Source organism: Schistocerca nitens, chromosome 4 (assembly GCF_023898315.1).
Source record: "Schistocerca nitens isolate TAMUIC-IGC-003100 chromosome 4, iqSchNite1.1, whole genome shotgun sequence".
Classification (NCBI taxonomy): domain Eukaryota; kingdom Metazoa; phylum Arthropoda; class Insecta; order Orthoptera; family Acrididae; genus Schistocerca; species Schistocerca nitens.
The window spans coordinates 553220099-553238421 of record NC_064617.1 but is presented as its reverse complement, the minus strand read 5'-3'; the positions used below and the strand labels follow the sequence as shown (position 1 = coordinate 553238421).

At 46.1% G+C, this 18323-nt stretch overlaps 1 protein-coding gene across 1 annotated transcript in view; it reads left to right on the top strand.

Moving 5' to 3' along the window:
- Nucleotides 1-18323, top strand: part of LOC126251825 (acetylcholinesterase-like) — a 132990-nt gene that overhangs the window by 67458 nt on the left and 47209 nt on the right. Inside the window, exons 5-7 of the mRNA XM_049952487.1 lie at nucleotides 1647-1846; nucleotides 17355-17505; nucleotides 17927-18108. Coding sequence (XP_049808444.1) covers nucleotides 1647-1846; nucleotides 17355-17505; nucleotides 17927-18108 — 533 coding nt within the window. The remainder of the gene's footprint in view (nucleotides 1-1646; nucleotides 1847-17354; nucleotides 17506-17926; nucleotides 18109-18323) is intronic.

Below are 18323 nucleotides of genomic sequence, written 5' to 3'. Positions count from 1 at the left end.
CAAATGCTTCTGGCGACATTATAGCGGAATGTTAAGCTATTATCGTTATTAAGATGCGTTCACAACCTTCCTTTTCTGTTAAATTTGATGCGTACTCTTGTTCCCTTCAACAGTGTGACAAAGACATGGGTTTCGAGGAAGTCTTACTCGTAGATCATGGATGACGAGCGTCGAAGAGTATAGCATACGTCTTCATTGGGAATCTCGTGCGCTATATGGACGAAACCAACCAAGCGTTATGGATTTGTTTACTAAATGCATATTTCATTAGTAGTATTTTGTTGAATGCTTCTTCTGGCCACGACACAAAGCGATAGTAAAAATTGGTCGCTGGACTCTGAGAAGCACAAACAGCTTATTCCGAAAGTCCAGTTCGGTAGATTATTGTAGACGAATACAACTTATAAAGAAAATAGCCACGGACAGATAAATTTAAAGTTTAAAAAACCAAGAAAGTTGAATTTGTAAACAAATCCTTCATATGGAAACGCATGAATGTGACAACTAATTTAATATTCCATTTTTCGGAGCCATTCATCTTTAAAATAGGATACCTTTTACAAATTTTGATTTTTTACCAATGGCTTATGAGCTAACAAGTTCTGGTATTCCATTTTTCCACGTCTGAAAAAATGTTATGAAACTATTTCATTATACGAAAAATGCAATAAAATGCGACTAAACTTCACAGGCGCTAAGTAAATCCCACATACATTTTCAGTTTTTGAAAGAGAGGAAAGTTAAGCTTTCAAACATGAAATATGTTTAATTAATTTCCATGTAAAGATCTATCAAATTTCACATTCATCTCTACAGAAAGTACATTAGACAAAACTTTATCTTGCCTAGGTATACGAATTATCAGTGTTCCAAACAAAATGCCGAAGTCTGCAAGTGAAATTTGTCTGCAAGAACTTCGAAGCAATGTGTAGGCTGTTACAGCGTATATGCGTTAAGCCACTTCTTCCGATTTTGTTCTTGTGGGGGCGCGCTGCCGGCCTCTGCGGCCGAGCGGTTCTGGGCGCTTCAGTCTAGAAACGCGCGACCGCTACGATCGAGTGTTCGAATCCTGCCTCGGGCATCGATGTGTGTGATGTCCTTAGGTTAGTTAGGTTTAAGTAGTTCTAAGTTCTAGGGGCCTGATGACCTCAGATGTTGTTAAGTCCCGTAGTGCTCCGAACCATTTTTGGGATCGCGCTCCAGCACACTTGAGAACCACACAGTAAGGATGTGTTGTATCACAGAACATACCTGCAAAAAGGTGTGGTTCTTGGATCATAACGAAACCCCAGACATACCATGTGTTAAAGGTGTTCTCCTCAATTTCCTTGGTGTGTTTTCTGTTACAACCTTACAATAAGGTGGAAGAACGCATACAGACAAATAGATCTGCGTGGCAAGGATAACAGTTGCAACAAAAGGGCACACAACCCCAGGAAGCCCATTGGCATCGGTTGGTGCCTAAGAAATGGTGCACTACTAGAAGGAAAACTGTTTAATTAGACTCTTGATCGTTTGCATAAATACGAGAACAGACATTGAGAAACTAGTTTAATAACGTAATTTTTTATAGAATATGTTCGCTAATTCCAGGCTCTTGTATCTGTGTATTCAATGCATGTTTTTGAAGGTTGCTTCTGCTGCAGATCTGTTCTCGCGGCTGGTGGACCAGAGTGGCACATTCGTAGCCTGCATGTCCGTGGTACGGGATCCCCGATACCACGCCTTCAGACTGGGCTCCGTTCTCGGCTACGAAGCTGAAAACTCACAGCAGCTGTTGCAGTTCTTACGCTCTGTCAACGCCACTGACCTACTAGTGGATAACTCACTCTTAAAGACAGATGAGGTAAGTCCTAAGCTGCTCTTGTACCAGATTATTTTCGAATTGAAAAATTTATCGTCTTACTCGCACAGTCTATTTAGGACCAGTTTTCTTATCACGAAACTAAGCAGAGAATTGTAAGAGCTAATATACAGAGTGACCTATGCTTTGGCATCTCCTTTGAAAAGGATGCTGCCGATTTCCTTCCCCAGTCTGAGTTTATGCTGCGTCTCGAATGACATCGCTGACTGGACGTTATAGTCTAATCTTCCTTGTTCCTTTTTTAATGCATATTCTGAAAGAAGAATGAACTACAAATAAGAAGTAAATGTTATATTCAGATAAACTCTTCTTATTCCACTAAAGCAGTGGTACAAAGATGTTTCAAAACGTTTTCAACGATAACAGCAAATGTTTAACTACGGACATTTAAGCCATCTTTGCTTGTGATACACTAGTTACCAAGAGGAACGAGCATACTGCATCAACTAGGAATATTGAACTAAAGGAACAGTGTTGAGCAGCGGACAAGAATTCTCCAAAAGCGCTGATTTGTTATTTACAAGTTACTGCCAGATTTAGAAGTTATTGAATAGTTTGCTCACACAAGACAAAAGTCCCTAAATAATGCTGAGATCCATGTATGAAGATAAAAGTGAAAAACTGCATTTAGATTGATAAAAATGTAGTAAGTGTCAGTAATTATAGTAAAACTTTCATGATGGTTCAGAGTATTTCCTGTATGTGTACTTTAAATAGCTTACTCAACTATGACAAAGATTAGATAAGGCTTCACACAAAAATATCAAGATATTTAAATATTAAGAATAAGTATTAGGGCTTCAAAGCATTTTTATTTTCATGATTCGAAGCATAAATATGTGGAGCTACAAATAATTATCGAAATGTTTGAATTATCAGTAGGAATGATCACACCTATGAACCGGAAAGCTATTACTTTAAATTTTGATAATAAAATAAAGCTGTTTTGAAATCATTGATTCAAAACGTAACTTGCAGATTTCTTAGTTGATACGATTACTAGCCAACGGTATTATAACGCAACGTAATTATAATTTGCCGCTGCGGCGGAACTAGCGAACGTGACGATGGATGACAAATGTGATGCGGTGAGCGGGGGCGTGGGATGAGGTACTGTGTGTAAACGTGCGTGTGTGAGTGCGTGTACACTGCAGCTAAAATAAGTTGAGCTACGTTCCGAAAGTGTGAGTGGTACATATCGCCATTTGTTTACGACTGTCAGCAACCTCAGCGGTTTAGCTGCATGCTGACGTTTCGTATTACGTGTGTCAATGAGAAATAAATAATGTAAGTGGTGTTTGAACAAGAGCTTCTGTGTAAGTAATGCATGTTACATTAAATCTTGTTGTTTTATTGTTTCAATTATAAGAATTAAAAACTTGAATTTCCTGACAGTATTGTGTAAAAATGTTGTATCATTGTAAGTTTTAGTACGAGTTTTCTAAAATCGACACTTTTTATTTTTTGGTTGAAGAGGTGCGTTGTAGCACCTACCCCGGGAGAGCTGTGTTCATATTCTGTCGACGAGGACATCGTTTATATCTTCTTCAACTGTAAATATCAACGTGATCCTACGAATGCTCTTCTCATGTTGCAGTTACAACTGATAATGAACTGTTCTCCGCTGATTTGATACTTTTCTTATTATCGGAGAAATCCTACAAGATCGACATTTGTAGTTAACTTTATCTTCTGCTGTTAACGTGTAGCATCCAATAGATAATCTGAATGATTTACTTGTTTAAATCGAAAGTGGTGTCAAATGGCAGGTTAACGCTTTGTGGCGGACCGAGACTCTTAACTCGGTAGCTTCGCCTTTCAGGAAAGTGCTCTACCGGAAAGGGCGATAGGAATAAGCGGTAAGAGATCCCAATAACTTTTTTTCTTTTATTTATTTTTTCGTATTATGTCTATTCGTTGGCCTGTATGTTTCATTGCGCTGTATGATGGAAGATGAGAACAGAAGCATCAAAAAATAGGAAAATGGGACACACCAAAACTGTGGTGGGGGCTGTCAAGAAAGACGCTGTGGAGATATATTGCGAAGGTTCGTCAGTAATGGGGCAACTGGATGAACCTATGTGTGCAATCACAACCTGATACCAAAAGTAAGGACCATACGTGGACCATTGTAATGAGTTACTCTAATACCCGTCTCTGAAACCAGATGAGTGCATGGTTTTCGCAGAGTATAGTGGAAAGGGGTAACAGTCATTAGTGGGATGCAGAGGTAACAGAAAAGGAGCCGAACGTCCCATTTCAGGGGGCACATAAGATGATGCTTGTTGGTATCATTGACTTCGTAGCAGAGTCAAGTGGTGAAGCAACCAGTCCTATATAGTAAAGTCGACAACTGGTCGAGAATTTACAGTTGACAACACCATACCAACGTGCAAACATGTACGATGATAAAAAGGGTGCATGAAATCAGCTGTCTACCAGTTAATGTCTGGGTGCTGTACTTCCATGATGTTGCGAGGGGTGGAGAATGTAAACATAGAGTATAAGTTCTATGCACGGGGAGGATGAGTGACTGGGAAACCGCTCTGAACGTAGTTGAGTTCGAAAAAATAAGTTGTGATGTGGTACAATAACAGGGAGATGTGTGCTGTATCGATTGGTGGTTAGAGAGAAGCAGGTCGGAGGGTATCCAAGAGACGACGTGTTAAAGATGGGGAGAACTTCCGCCAGTTCAGCAGCATGGTATGTAGATAGGGCGTGGAGGATCGCTCTTGCACATCGATGATTCTGAGGTTGACTTTCAGAGGGGGCAGTGCAGGAGTTGTAACGGACCTTGAAAAGGTTCCCTACTGACATGAAGTATCCAAAGGCTGACTGAAGTTTGCAATCAAGGAGTAACACCATCAGGAGGATACGGGCAACATGTGCTTGTTTGGGGACCACATGTTGACATAGGACTCACACTGTGGCTGGTTGAAGCTATGGTGAACCTGATGGAGAATGTGGTATCATATTGACTGTAAAGGCCGGTGGTAAGCCAATGACGTGGTGTGGTGTGTGGAGCCTGTAAATTAGATCCTTAAGTAACAGAGGGTGGTACCTGCAGGTAGTGGGTATGGCGCTGCAACATGGAGTCCATGCCCAATATGCATCATCATACACTTGAATACATTAAAGTAGCCACTCGAAGTATGTCTGTACTGCTGTATCCAGTGGATGGTGTTATTGTGTTCTTGCGTGGAGTGGGCGAGAAGTAGGACATCAGCTGATAAGTATGATCATGCAACGTGAGGCCCTACAGCCGAGTCGTAAGATGGGAGTGTAATGTCTCTTGCAGCGGTCTCTCCGCGATATTTACAGAAATTTTATAAATCATATAACTCAGTACATATCTCGAAATATCTCTTCTTATCTTACCGATTATCAAGGCAAAGCAGTTTCAAGCCCAATTATTCCTTGGAGCGTCCATTTACTCCATGGAATAGCTTCTTTGCTATCTATGTTTTTCTCTTAGGAAAAAGAATAGAGGACTTCTTGCCGATTAGTCGTGAAAGAAGGATGTATATGTATGTATTGTTGAGCTAGTCGCCATCTTGATGAGATTCTGTATGAGAAGGAATTTAATACATGAACTAAACTAAAGTAAGTTTGTTCGCGTATTATTTAACGGATTATTATTATTGACAGTGTCTGCTTACTACGCTGTGTTGCACGGGATCAGTGGGGAACGTCTGATTTACACTGGACGAACCTGCCGTTTTGTATGCTCAAGATATCCAGTTACTTCAAATAAATAGGCTAACACGGTCTTACCAGCAGATCTCCGGTTTTCCCCGTGTGATCACCGAAAGTTAATAATTATTACAAATGTTTCCAGGAGATCGACTGACAATTTTCGTCGCACCGAGACTTCGAAATTGCTTCGCTGCCTTATGGAATTTAAGTTAAGCTTAATTTAATCAGGATAGAACAGTATTGAACTGTGTGAATGTGATAAGCCTGCTTTGTCAATGAAAATTCCCTTAATATACGCATGTTTTTACTATCCTGATCAGTGAAGCTAAATCAGGCCGGTGTGAGAGAGGTTTTTAAATTTTAGATCCCATACAAAATACACTCCTGGAAATTGAAATAAGAACACCGTGAATTCATTGTCCCAGGAAGGGGAAACTTTATTGACACATTCCTGGGGTCAGATACATCACATGATCACACTGACAGAACCACAGGCACATAGACACAGGCAACAGAGCATGCACAATGTCGGCACTAGTACAGTGTATATCCACCTTTCGCAGCAATGCAGGCTGCTATTCTCCCATGGAGACGATCGTAGAGATGCTGGATGTAGTCCTGTGGAACGGCTTGCCATGCCATTTCCACCTGGCGCCTCAGTTGGACCAGCGTTCGTGCTGGACGTGCAGACCGCGTGAGACGATGCTTCATCCAGTCCCAAACATGCTCAATGGGGGACAGATCCGGAGATCTTGCTGGCCAGGGTAGTTGACTTACACCTTCTAGAGCACGTTGGGTGGCACGGGATACATGCGGACGTGCATTGTCCTGTTGGAACAGCAAGTTCCCTTGCCGGTCTAGGAATGGTAGAACGATGGGTTCGATGACGGTTTGGATGTACCGTGCACTATTCAGTGTCCCCTCGACGATCACCAGTGATGTACGGCCAGTGTAGGAGATCGCTCCCCACACCATGATGCCGGGTGTTGGCCCTGTGTGCCTCGGTCGTATGCAGTCCTGATTGTGGCGCTCACCTGCACGGCGCCAAACACGCATACGACCATCATTGGCACCAAGGCAGAAGCGACTCTCATCGCTGAAGACGACACGTCTCCATTCGTCCCTCCATTCACGCCTGTCGCGACACCACTGGAGGCAGGCTGCACGATGTTGGGGCGTGAGCGGAAGACGGCCTAACGGTGTGCGGGACCGTAGCCCAGCTTCATGGAGACGGTTGCGAATGGTCCTCGCCGATACCCCAGGAGCAACAGTGTCCCTAATTTGCTGGGAAGTGGCGGTGCGGTCCCCTACGGCACTGCGTAGGATCCTACGGTCTTGGCGTGCATCCGTGCGTCGCTGCGGTCCGGTCCCAGGTCGACGGGCACGTGCACCTTCCGCCGACCACTGGCGACAACATCGATGTACTGTGGAGACCTCACGCCCCACGTGTTGAGCAATTCGGCGGTACGTCCACCCGGCCTCCCGCATGCCCACTATACGCCCTCGCTCAAAGTCCGTCAACTGCACATACGGTTCACGTCCACGCTGTCGCGGCATGCTACCAGTGTTAAAGACTGCGATGGAGCTCCGTATGCCACGGCAAACTGGCTGACACTGACGGCGGCGGTGCACAAATGCTGCGCAGCTAGCGCCATTCGACGGCCAACACCGCGGTTCCTGGTGTGTCCGCTGTGCCGTGCGTGTGATCATTGCTTGTACAGCCCTCTCGAAGTGTCCGGAGCAAGTATGGTGGGTCTGACACACCGGTGTCAATGTGTTCTTATTTCCATTTCCAGGAGTGTATATTAAAGGAGATCAGGGGTTCCACTGCGTTACACACATTCGCCTGGACGTAGAGCATTCCTGACACACTTAGTGGCTTATAGGTACTGATCCAGTAAGTCACACATTGACCTGGACTATAGAGACATTGGGAAATAGTAACAGGTGAATGGCATCTACAAAGAGTGGCGGCAACCCCACACGCATTGTGACTGTATGGATGTTGAATGTGATCAAAGACACGTTTAAAATCAACGGAGACTGGAGTTACACGAAGGTAAAAGACTACGGATATCATAATGAGTTCATGGCATTCCATCACAGCCATTTTATGGGTAGCCCTAAAACCAAGTGCAGTCTATTCCAGTCATAGGTAAGATCGTGCATATACGCGCAACTAAAGGCTCACATATATTTTAGAATCCGTGTCCGTTAATGTAAGGGGGAGATATGTGAAGACAATTGAACCTCCTTCGTACCAGGAATGAGAGAGAAAAAAGACTAATGGAGTCCTGCAATTAATTTCAGCTAGAAATAGCGAATACTTTGTTCAAGAATCAGAAGAGGAAGAGGTATACTTGGAAAAGGCCGAGAAGTACGGGGAGATCTCAGTTTTATCTCAGCATGGTCTGGTAGAGATTCCGAAATAAGATTTTGGATTGTAATGCGTATCCAGGAACAGATATAGACTCAGATCGCAATTTAGTAGTGATTACGAGTAAGGTGAGATTTAAGAGATAGTCAGGAAGAATCAATGCGCAAAGAAGTGGGATGTGGAAGTACTACGGCATGAAGAGACATGAATGAAGTTTTCTCAGGCTATAGATAAGAAATGGCTCAGCAGGCAATTCACTTGAAGAATAATGAACATCTATAAAAGGGCAATCACATAAATTGGGAAGAAAAACACGGATACATAGAGGGTGACTTCGAAGAAACCGTAATTAACAAAAGAAATATTTCAGTTGATCGATGAAAGAAGGAAGTTCAAAAATGTTCGGGGAAATCCAGGAATACAGAAATAAAAGTCACTTAGGAATGAAATAAATAGGAAGTTCAGGGAAGTTAAGGTGAAATGGCTGCATGAAAAATGTGATGAAATCGAAAAAGAAATGATTGTAGGAAGGATTAACTCAGCATATAGAAAAGTCAAAACAATCTTAGGTGAAATTAAAAGCGAGGACGGCAACATTAAGAGCACAATGGGAATTACACTGTTAAATGCGGAGATGAGAGAGGATACGTGGAAAGAATGCACTTAGTGTGGAAGACTTGTCTGATGACATGATAGAAGAAGATAGAGGAGTCGATATAGAAGAGATGGGGGATCCAGTGTTCGAGTCAAAATTTGAAAAAACTTTGGAAGACTTACGATCGAGTGAGGCAGAAAGGACACATAACATTCCGTCAGAATTTCTGGGAAGTGACAAAAAAAAAAAAAAAGCGACTATTCATGTTGGTATGTAGAATATATTAGTAAGGCGATATACCGTCTGACTTTCCGAAAAATATCGTCCACACAATTCCGTAGACTACAAGAGCCAACAAGTGTGAGAATTATCGTACAATCAGCGTAACACCTCATGCATCCAATTTGCTGGCAAGAATAATGTATAGTCGAAGGCAAAAGAAAAGTAAGGATGTGTTAGATGGCGATCAGTTTTGCTTTAGAAAACGTAAAGGCAACAGAGAGGCAGTTCTGACCCTGTGAGTCATAATGGAAGCAAGACTACAGAAAAATCAAGACACGTTCATAGGATTTGTCGACCTGGAAAAGGCGTTCGACAATGTAAAATGGTGCAAGATGTTCGCAATTATGAGAAAAATAGGGGAAGCTATAGGGAAAGACGGGTGTACACAATAATCATGAGAGCCGAGAGGGAACAATAAGAGTGGAACACGAAGAACGAAGTACTCAGATTAGAAAGGGCGTAAGACAAGGATTAGTCTTTCGCCCCTACTGTTCAAGCTAAACATAGAAGACGCAATGACGGAAATAAAAGAAAGGTTAAAGAGTGAAATTAAAATTCAAGGTGACAGGATATCATTGACAAGATATCCTAATGACACTGATATCATTACTGAATGTCAAGAAGAACTGCAGGATTTGGTTGGTTGGTTTGATTGGTTTGTGGGATTAAAGGGACCAGACTGCTACGGTCATCGGTCCCTTGTTCCAAAACTTAAAAACACCCACACAGAGTAAAAAACGAATATTGGAGACAACAGACGACACAGGACAAGACAGACTCAGACAGAGAACAGACAAAACGAATTAAAATCACACAGAGTGTGACAGTGGTTGGTCGACCATAGAGACAAAAAAGGAAAAGCCAACCACCGAAAGAAAAAAACACACTAAAAACTCAGACTAAAATCGTTGGCCAAAGGCCAGAATCTATACAAAAGGACAAAGACTTAGATTGAGTGATAAAAGCCCCCTGCCCGAATAAAACGCAAAACTAAGCCTGCCATAGCATTGTCATCAGTTAAAAGGGCAGGGAGCGTATCAGGCAGCGCAAACGTCTGCCTGAGCACAGTTAAAAGTGGACAATCCAACAAAATGTGGACCACTGTCAATGCCGATCCGCAGCGAAATAGAGGGGGGTCCTCATGGTGCAATAAGTGGCCGTGCGTCATCCGTGTGTGCCCATTGCGCAGTCGGCAGAGGAGCACCACACAGTCGTCGTCTCCTTGATAGCACAGAGTTTATTGCGCGTTGTCAGATCGCTCCATTCAGCGTCCCAAAGCGCGAAAACTTTGCGGCGTAAGACAGCTCGCAAGTCAGTCTCCGGGAGGCCAATGTCCAGAGATGGTTTACTGGTGACCTCTTTCGCCAGGCGGTCAACAGTTTCATTGCCAGGTATCCCAACATGGCCTGGGGTCCACACAAAGACCACAGAGCGGCCGCAACCGGCAACAGCATGGAGGGACTCCTGGACAGCCATCACCAGACGAGAGCAACCGAAACACTGGTCGATAGCTCGTAAACTGCTCAGGGAGTCGCTACAGATAACGAAGGACTCACCTGAGCAGGAGCGGATATATTCTAGGGCACGAAAGATGGCGACCAGCTCAGCAGTGAAAACGCTGTAGCCAGCTGGCAAGGAATGTTGTTCGTAATGGTCCCCTAGAGTCAAAGCATAACCGACACGACCAGCAACCATCGAACCGTCAGTATAAACAACGCCAGAGCCCTGATACATGGCAAGGATGGATAGAAAGTGGCGGCGGAAGGCCTCCGGAGGGACTAAGTCCTTCGTACAACCCGACCGGGGCCGACGTTCTGGGAGATGGACGACCGACCGTGGGAACAGAAGATAATTTGGATGCCTGGGCAAGCTAAAAACATGGGCAGCATAAGCGGCCAGTAAACGTTGGCGCCGTAACTGCAGTGGAGGGACACCTGCCTCCACAAGTAAGCTGTTCACAGGGCTGGTCCGGAAAGCACCAGTGGCAAGGCGCATCCCACTGTGAAGGATTGGGTCCAGCAGCCGCAACGCAGAAGGGGGTGCTGAACCATAAGCCAGGTTCAAATGGTTCAAATGGCTCTGAGCACTATGGGACTTAACATCTGTGGTCATCAGTCCCCTAGAACTTAGAACTACTTAAACCTAACTAACCTAAGGACATCACACACAACCATGCCCAAGGCAGGATTCGAACCTGCGACCGTAGCAGTCGCGCGGTTCCGGACTGAGCGCCTAGAACCGCTAGACCACCGCGGCCGGCCCATAAGCCAGGCTCCCATAATCCAGACGGGACTGGATTAACGCCTGGTAGAGTCGTAAGAGGGTAGATCGGTCGGCGCCCCAGCTGGTGTGGCTCAAGCATCGCAGAGCATTTAGATACCGCCAACACATCTGTTTAAGCTGCCGAATATGAGGCAGCCAAGTCAACTGGGCATCAAAAACCACTCCCAAAAACCTATGTGACTCCACCACAGCAAAAAGTTCGCCGGCAAGATAAAGCCGCGGCTCTGGGTGAACAGTGCGTCGCCGGCAGAAATGCATAACGCAGCTCTTGGCTGCCGAAAACTGGAAGCCATGCGCTACAGCCCAAGACTGCGCCTTGCCGATAGCGCCCTGCAGCTGACGTTCAGCAGCTGCAACTCCAATAGAGCTATAGTAAAGGCAGAAGTCGTCAGCATACAAGGACGCTGAGACAGACGTTCCCACCGCCGCAGCGAGCCCGTTAATTGCTATTAAAAACTGGCAGACACTTAAAACAGATCCCTGTGGCACCCCGTTCTCCTGAACTCGGGAGGAACTATGGGAGGACGCGACGTGCACACGGAAGGTTCGATGCGACAGAAAATTTCGGATGAAAATCGGCAGTGGACCCCGAAGACACCAACCATGAAGCGTAGAGAGAGTTTGGCCATGTCGTATCGTACGTCTTCCGCACGTCGAAAAAGACAGCGACCAGGTGCTGACGGCGGGCAAAGGCTGTACGGATGGCTGACTCCAGGATCACCAGATTGTCGGCGGCAGAGCGGCCTTTACGGAATCCACCCTCAGACGGAGCCAGAAGGCCCAGAGACTCGAATACCCAACTCAACCGCTGTCTCACCATCCGTTCAAGCAACTTGCAAAGAACGTTGGTGAGGCTAATGGGGCGGTAGCTGTCCACCTCCAAAGGGTTCTTGCCAGGTTTCAAAACGGGGATAACAATACTTTCCCGCCATTGCGACGGAAACTCACCCTCGACCCAAATACGGTTGTAAAGGTCGAGGAAGCGTCGCTGGCAGTCCACTGACAGGTGTTTGAGCATCTGACAGTGGATGCGGTCTGGCCCAGGAGCTGTATCAGGGCAAGCGGCTAGGGCACAGTGAAATTCCCACTCACTGAATGGGACATTGTAGGATTCAGGTTGGTGGGTGCGAAATGAAAGGCTCCGACGTTCCATTTGCTCTTTAATGGAGCGGAAGGCCAATGGGTAATTCGCAGAAGCGGAACTCAGAGCAAAATGCTCAGCCAAGCGGTTTGCAATTACGTCGGAGTCAGTACAAACTGCTCCATTCAGTGAGAGCGCAAGGACGCTGACAGGGGTCCGATAGCCATAGAGGCATCTAATCTTGGCCCAGACCTGCGATGGAGAGACATGGAGGCCAATGGTGGAGAAATATCGCTCCCAGCACTCCTGCTTGCGTTGGCGGATAAGGCGGCGGGCCCGCGCACGCAGCTCTTTGAATGCGATGAGGTGTTCTATGGAGGGATGTTGCTTGTGACGCTGCAGCGCCCGCCGGCGATCTTTAATCGCTTCAGCGATCCCAGGCGACCACCAAGGCATAGTCCTCCGCAGAGGGGACCCAGAAGAACGGGGAATGGCAGATTCTGCGGCAGCAACGATGCCGGTGGTGACCGAGTGAACCACCGCATCATTGGCTTCATTAGAAAGAGACGCTATAGCGGACATGGAGGAGAACAAGTTCCAGTCAACCTTATTCATAGCCGATCTGCAAGGGCGCCCAGGAGAGTGACGCTGTGGCAGTGACAGAAAGACCGGAAAGTGGTCACTACCACACAGGTCGTCATGCACACTCCATTGGACAGAAGGTAAGAGGCTAGGGCTGCAGATCGAAAGGTCGATGGCGGAGTACGTGCCATGCGCCACAATGAAATGTGTGAAGGCACCATCATTTAAAATCGAAAGGTCTAGCTGTGTCAAGACATTCTCAACGGTGGCGCCTCGACCCGTTGCTGCTGACCCACCCCACAAAGGGTTATGGGCATTGAAGTCGCCCAGTAACAGGAAAGGTGGCGGCAATTGCGCTATCAGCGCAGCCAGGACATGCTGCGGGACATCACCATCTGGTGGAAGATAAAGACTGCAGATGGTTACAGCCTGTGGCGTCCACACACGAACAGCGACAGCCTCTAAAGGTGTATGCAGATGGACAGACTCGCTGTGAAGGGGCTGAAGGACATAGATGCAGACACCACCAGAATAAGTGGCCTGGTTCCAATAATAACCCCGATAGCGACAGAGGGCGGGGGTTTGCATTGCCGGAAACCAAGTTTCTTGTAGAGCAATACAGAGGAAAGGGTGAAGGCTGATAAGTTGTCGGAGCTCAGCTAGATGGTGGAGAAAACCGCTGCAGTTCCTCTGGAGGATTGTATTGTCCATGACTGAGAAAGGCTTGAAGGGACTGGGGAGGCAGTTTACGCCACTGGGTCACTTTTTCCACCGATTCAGTACCCGTGCGAGTGACATCCATTGCGTCCGAGGGTCTGGTGAGATCCAGGTCTTCAGCAGACGCCAGAATCTCGACCTCATCCTCAGATGCTGAGCTTGTAGGAAGCGGTGGGACGGGTGCCACCGCACTGTCGTGATTCTTATGAACCTTTTTCATCTTCTGTTTCTCTCGCTCTGCCTTCGGTGGTTCAGGCTTGGAGGGCTTCACTGGGTCACTCTCAGGGACGGACGACGACCGAGAGGCCCTATGACCAGTGACCGGTGGGTGTTTCAGCCACTTGCGGGTATCCGCGTTTCCACTGGTCGGAACTTGCGAAGGGAGGTCCCCAAAGGACGCCTTGCTGGCGAGAGGAGCCGAAGAAGTCTGACGCTTCTCTGGCTGGGAAGGGGGAACGGATGTCCCTGATGGGTGGGGTGGTGTTTCTTCTGAAGTAGATGGAGCAGGAGCAATAGGGAGTGAAGTGCCCCCCACCATAAAGGGGGCAGGTGTGGTCCATCGACTCTGAGAGCTGACTGGATATGTTGCTGCTGATGTAACTGTAGCAGGAGTGACTGTGGCGGCATAAGAAGACGTCATGCGCACGGGATGAAGCCGGTCAAATTTCTGTTTAGCCTCTGTGTAGGTCAGTCGGTCCAGGGTCTTGATTTCCATTATTTTCCTTTCCTTCTGCAGAATCTGACAGTCCGGCGAGCAAGGGGGATGGTGCTCTCCGCAGTTGATACAGATGGGAGGCGGGGCACAGGTAGTATCAGGATGGGATGGTCGACCACAATCGCGACATACGAGGCTGGAAGCACAGCGTGAAGACACACGGCCGAACTTCCAACACTTGAAGCACTGCATCAGGGGATGGATATTACATCACAACGGTAGACCATCACCTTGACTTTCTCAGGTAATGTGTCACCCTCGAAGGCCAAGATGAAGGCACCAGTGGCAAGTTGATGATCCCTCGAACCTCGGTGGTTGCACTGGACGAAATGGACACCTCGTCGCTCTAAGTTGGCGCCCAGCTCGTCATTGGACTGTAAAAGGAGATCCCTGTGGAAGATAATGCCCTGGACCATATTTAAGCTTTTATGGGGTGTGATATTAACTGAAACATCCCCCAGCTGCTTACAAGCGAGCAAGGCCCATGACTGCGCAGGGGATGCTGTTTTTATCAAGACTGAACCGGACCGTATTTTGGACAAGTCCTCCACCTCCACAAACTTGTCCTCTAAATGTTCTACAAAGAACTGAGGCTTCACAGATACAAAGGATTCACCATCCACTCTGGTACAGACGAGATACTGGGGTGAATAAGTTTCATTGTCATTCATAGCCTTTCGTTCCTCCCATGGTGTGGCCAGGGAGGGGAACGATTTGGGGTCATACACATTAGCTTTAAAATGAGCCCACGAACGCTTAGAGACTGCTGGTGGCTGGCCACCAGGATGAAATGATGTGCCACGCTTCATTGCGTGTCATCCACCCTGATGCCACCTACTCCGAACAAGGGTCCTCCCCATGGGCGCCACACAGCCAAAGCAAGGGCCACCTGGCAGGATGGCCATTGCCGAGAGTCCCGATGCCCCAGGGAGATGGGTATCTACTCCTTGGCATACATGGGGAGTTAACGGCGCAGGCATCAGTAGAGTGATCCCTGTGTTGTCAGGGGGCTACAACCAACAGGGTACATAGCGGCCCCACCACAACAGACTGGCTACCGTGCTGGATTTTAGGTGACATGTAGCCCATGGTCGCCGTCAGTGCAGAAAGTGGCACTGCATATTGCATAGCGGAAAGTGCACGCAGGAACGCATCCATGCCCAAGAGATGGAGAGCAGGCAGGACTGCAATGCAACGACGAAGAAGCTGGCGAAATTTCTCAACGCAAGATGGACACAATGCACCAAGTAAGGCGCCCTTCCCCAATCGACTCGCTCTTCGGAAAAATTTTGAGATTTGGAGGTCAAACCCGACAGGGGACCATAACATAAGGCCAAAACGTTTGAGACACTCCTTTTAGTCGCCTCTTACGACAGGCAGGAATACCGCGGGCCTATTCTTACCCCCGAACCCGCGGGGGCGGGGGGGGGGGGGGCAGGATTTGGTTAATGGGATGCACAGTCTAATGAGTGCAGAATATCGACTGAGAGTAAGTCGAAGAAAGTTGAAAGTAATGAGAACAGCGAGAAACTTATCATCACGATTGATGATCATGAAGTAGGTGAAGTTAAGAGGTTCTGTTACCTAGGCAGCAAAACAACCCATTACGACGTAGCAAGGACGACATAGAAAGCAGACTAGCTCTGGCCAGAAGTGCTTTCCCGTCAAATAGAAGCCTACAAGTATTTAACACGAGCCTTAATTTGAGTAAGAAATTTGTGAGAGTGTACGTATGGAGCAGAGAACTGTGTGGTAGTGAAACACAGACTACAGGAAAATCGAAACAGAGGAGAATCGATTCATTTGCGATCAGGTGCTTCTCCGAAGAATCGGTAAGGAAAGGAATATATGGCAAATACTGACAAGAAGAAGGGACAGGATGGCAGGACATCTGTTAAGACATTACGGAATAGATTTCATGGTACAAGAGGAACTGTAGATGAAAAAACAGTAGATGAAGATATTGAATAAATATATCGAGCAAATAATTGAGAACGTAGGTTGCAAGTGCTCCTCTGAGATGAAGAAGTTGGCACAGAAGAAGAATTCTTGGCGAGCTGGATGATACCATTCAGAAAGACTGATATTAAAAAAAAAGAAGCCAATAGACCAGAATGGAGGAATGGTTGCCGGCCGTGGTGGCCGAGCTGTTCTAGGCGCTACAGCCTGGAACCGCTCGACCGCTACGGTCGCAGGTTCGAATCCTGCCTCGGGCATGGATGTGTGTGATGTCCTTCGGTTAGTTAGGTTTAAGTAGTTCTAAGTTCTAGGGGACTGATGACCTCAGAAGTTAAGTCCCATATTGCTCAAATCCATTTGAACAATTTTTGAGGAATGGTAGGACCACACTCACAAAGAAATGTACACATTTGAACATGATACACAATGTTTCCGCCGTTATTTGACGGCAGGGACTTGAAGCGGGCACACAGGCGAGCAGTGGAATGAGGCTTGCATACAGGTTCTGCAGAGGACGGACACAGGTGGCGCTCAATGCAGTTATGTTGCGGTCAGCATATTTAATGCTTACAGAACTAAAAATGGTTGATTCACTGTGATGAAATTATATAATTAATCAGAGCACCATCGCCCATAAAGGAACCTTTAAATTACTCTAAATAGATAATATACTAAAATCAGCTGTAACTATTAGCACACTGGACTCGCATTCGGGAGGACGACGGTTCAATCCCGCGTCCGGCCATCCTGTTTTAGGTTTTCCGTGATTTCCCTAAATCGCTCCAGGCAAATGCCGGGATGGTTCCTTTGAAAGGGCACGGCCGACTTCCTTCCCTAATCCGATGAGACCGATGACCTCGCTGTTTGGTCTCTTCCCCCAACCAATCCAATCCAATCAGCTGTAACTATAAAAACTGTAAGGTAACCACCAAAGATGGGCGTCATTCAGAGAACTTGCGGATAAGACACATTCTTAAAACAGCAAGTCCCAACTTGACTTTAAAAGTATGAGTTCTAGGAATGAATCATTTGGATGGCGGGGATTAATGAAACCGAAATGGAATCCATTGCAAGAGCATAGGCATACTTACGTAAAAAATTTTCAGTCATAATAGCGTTGGTTCCTATTAGTGATCTGATCATTCAGCAGTGTGGAAGAAATTTGCAATTTTTAAGTTAGTATCCTGTTTTGCTTTTTTCCAGCAAAATCTCTACTTCTCATACAGCGTATGGGCACCTAACATCGAACCGGATATCGAAGGTGCATTCATATCACAGTCCCCTATACGGGCTGTGAATGAAGGTCGCTTTAACCAGGTGCCTATCATGACTGGCGTGACCTCCTCTGAGACAGGTGAGTGGTCGCAAATAAATTTCATGTATTACTGCCTTATACCGTGAAGACATCAGGGTGAGTCTAGTGACGGTTTGAAAATCACCAAACTGCAAATATCTCGTAAGGCTTCGACGAAATGGCTTAGTTACTGAAATAAGAAGGTTTCTAACACTTAGTTCGTAATTCTTGTTATTAAAACAATTACAGTACAATTAAGGCAACTATAATAAAAAATGAAATCCGTAAGTAATTTGCAGAGAGGAAACGTCTGTAAAATGTAATTTACGAACATGTTAGAACTGAGCGTTGTACTGTTTGCAGTGTACCATTAGGTATGTGCCTGTGTGTGTTGAAAAACTCGCTGTGTTGAAAAATAACAAGGGTACATAAGGTACGATAGCTACTTTGTTGTTTGTTGTAACAATATTTTTCGTTTTAGGTGCTGGTATTGTAAATAAGTCAGACCTTGTAACTAACCTTAACAAGACATTCGAAAAAGTGGTGGGACCTTGCCTACATTTGTCGACGATAGAAGAGCAGACTCAAGCAGCAGACAAGCTTAGGAACTTCTATTTTGGAAACGAAACTATCACTACCGATCAGCCGCAACCTTTAGTTCACGTAAGTAAAGAATACTGTTCAGCCAATTTTTCTGTGTAGATGCTACGCAGTAGGAATTGTATGTTGATTATAATGTTATCAACTGAAACAATGTATTTTCTTAACCAGTAGGAACAATAGCAGTATTAGAAAAGTGTCGTCTGATTTAGGCAGTCACTGTGATTTGGTATGTCTTCTGCTTCTTACCTCTAAATCTCTCCAGGCATTGCCGAGAT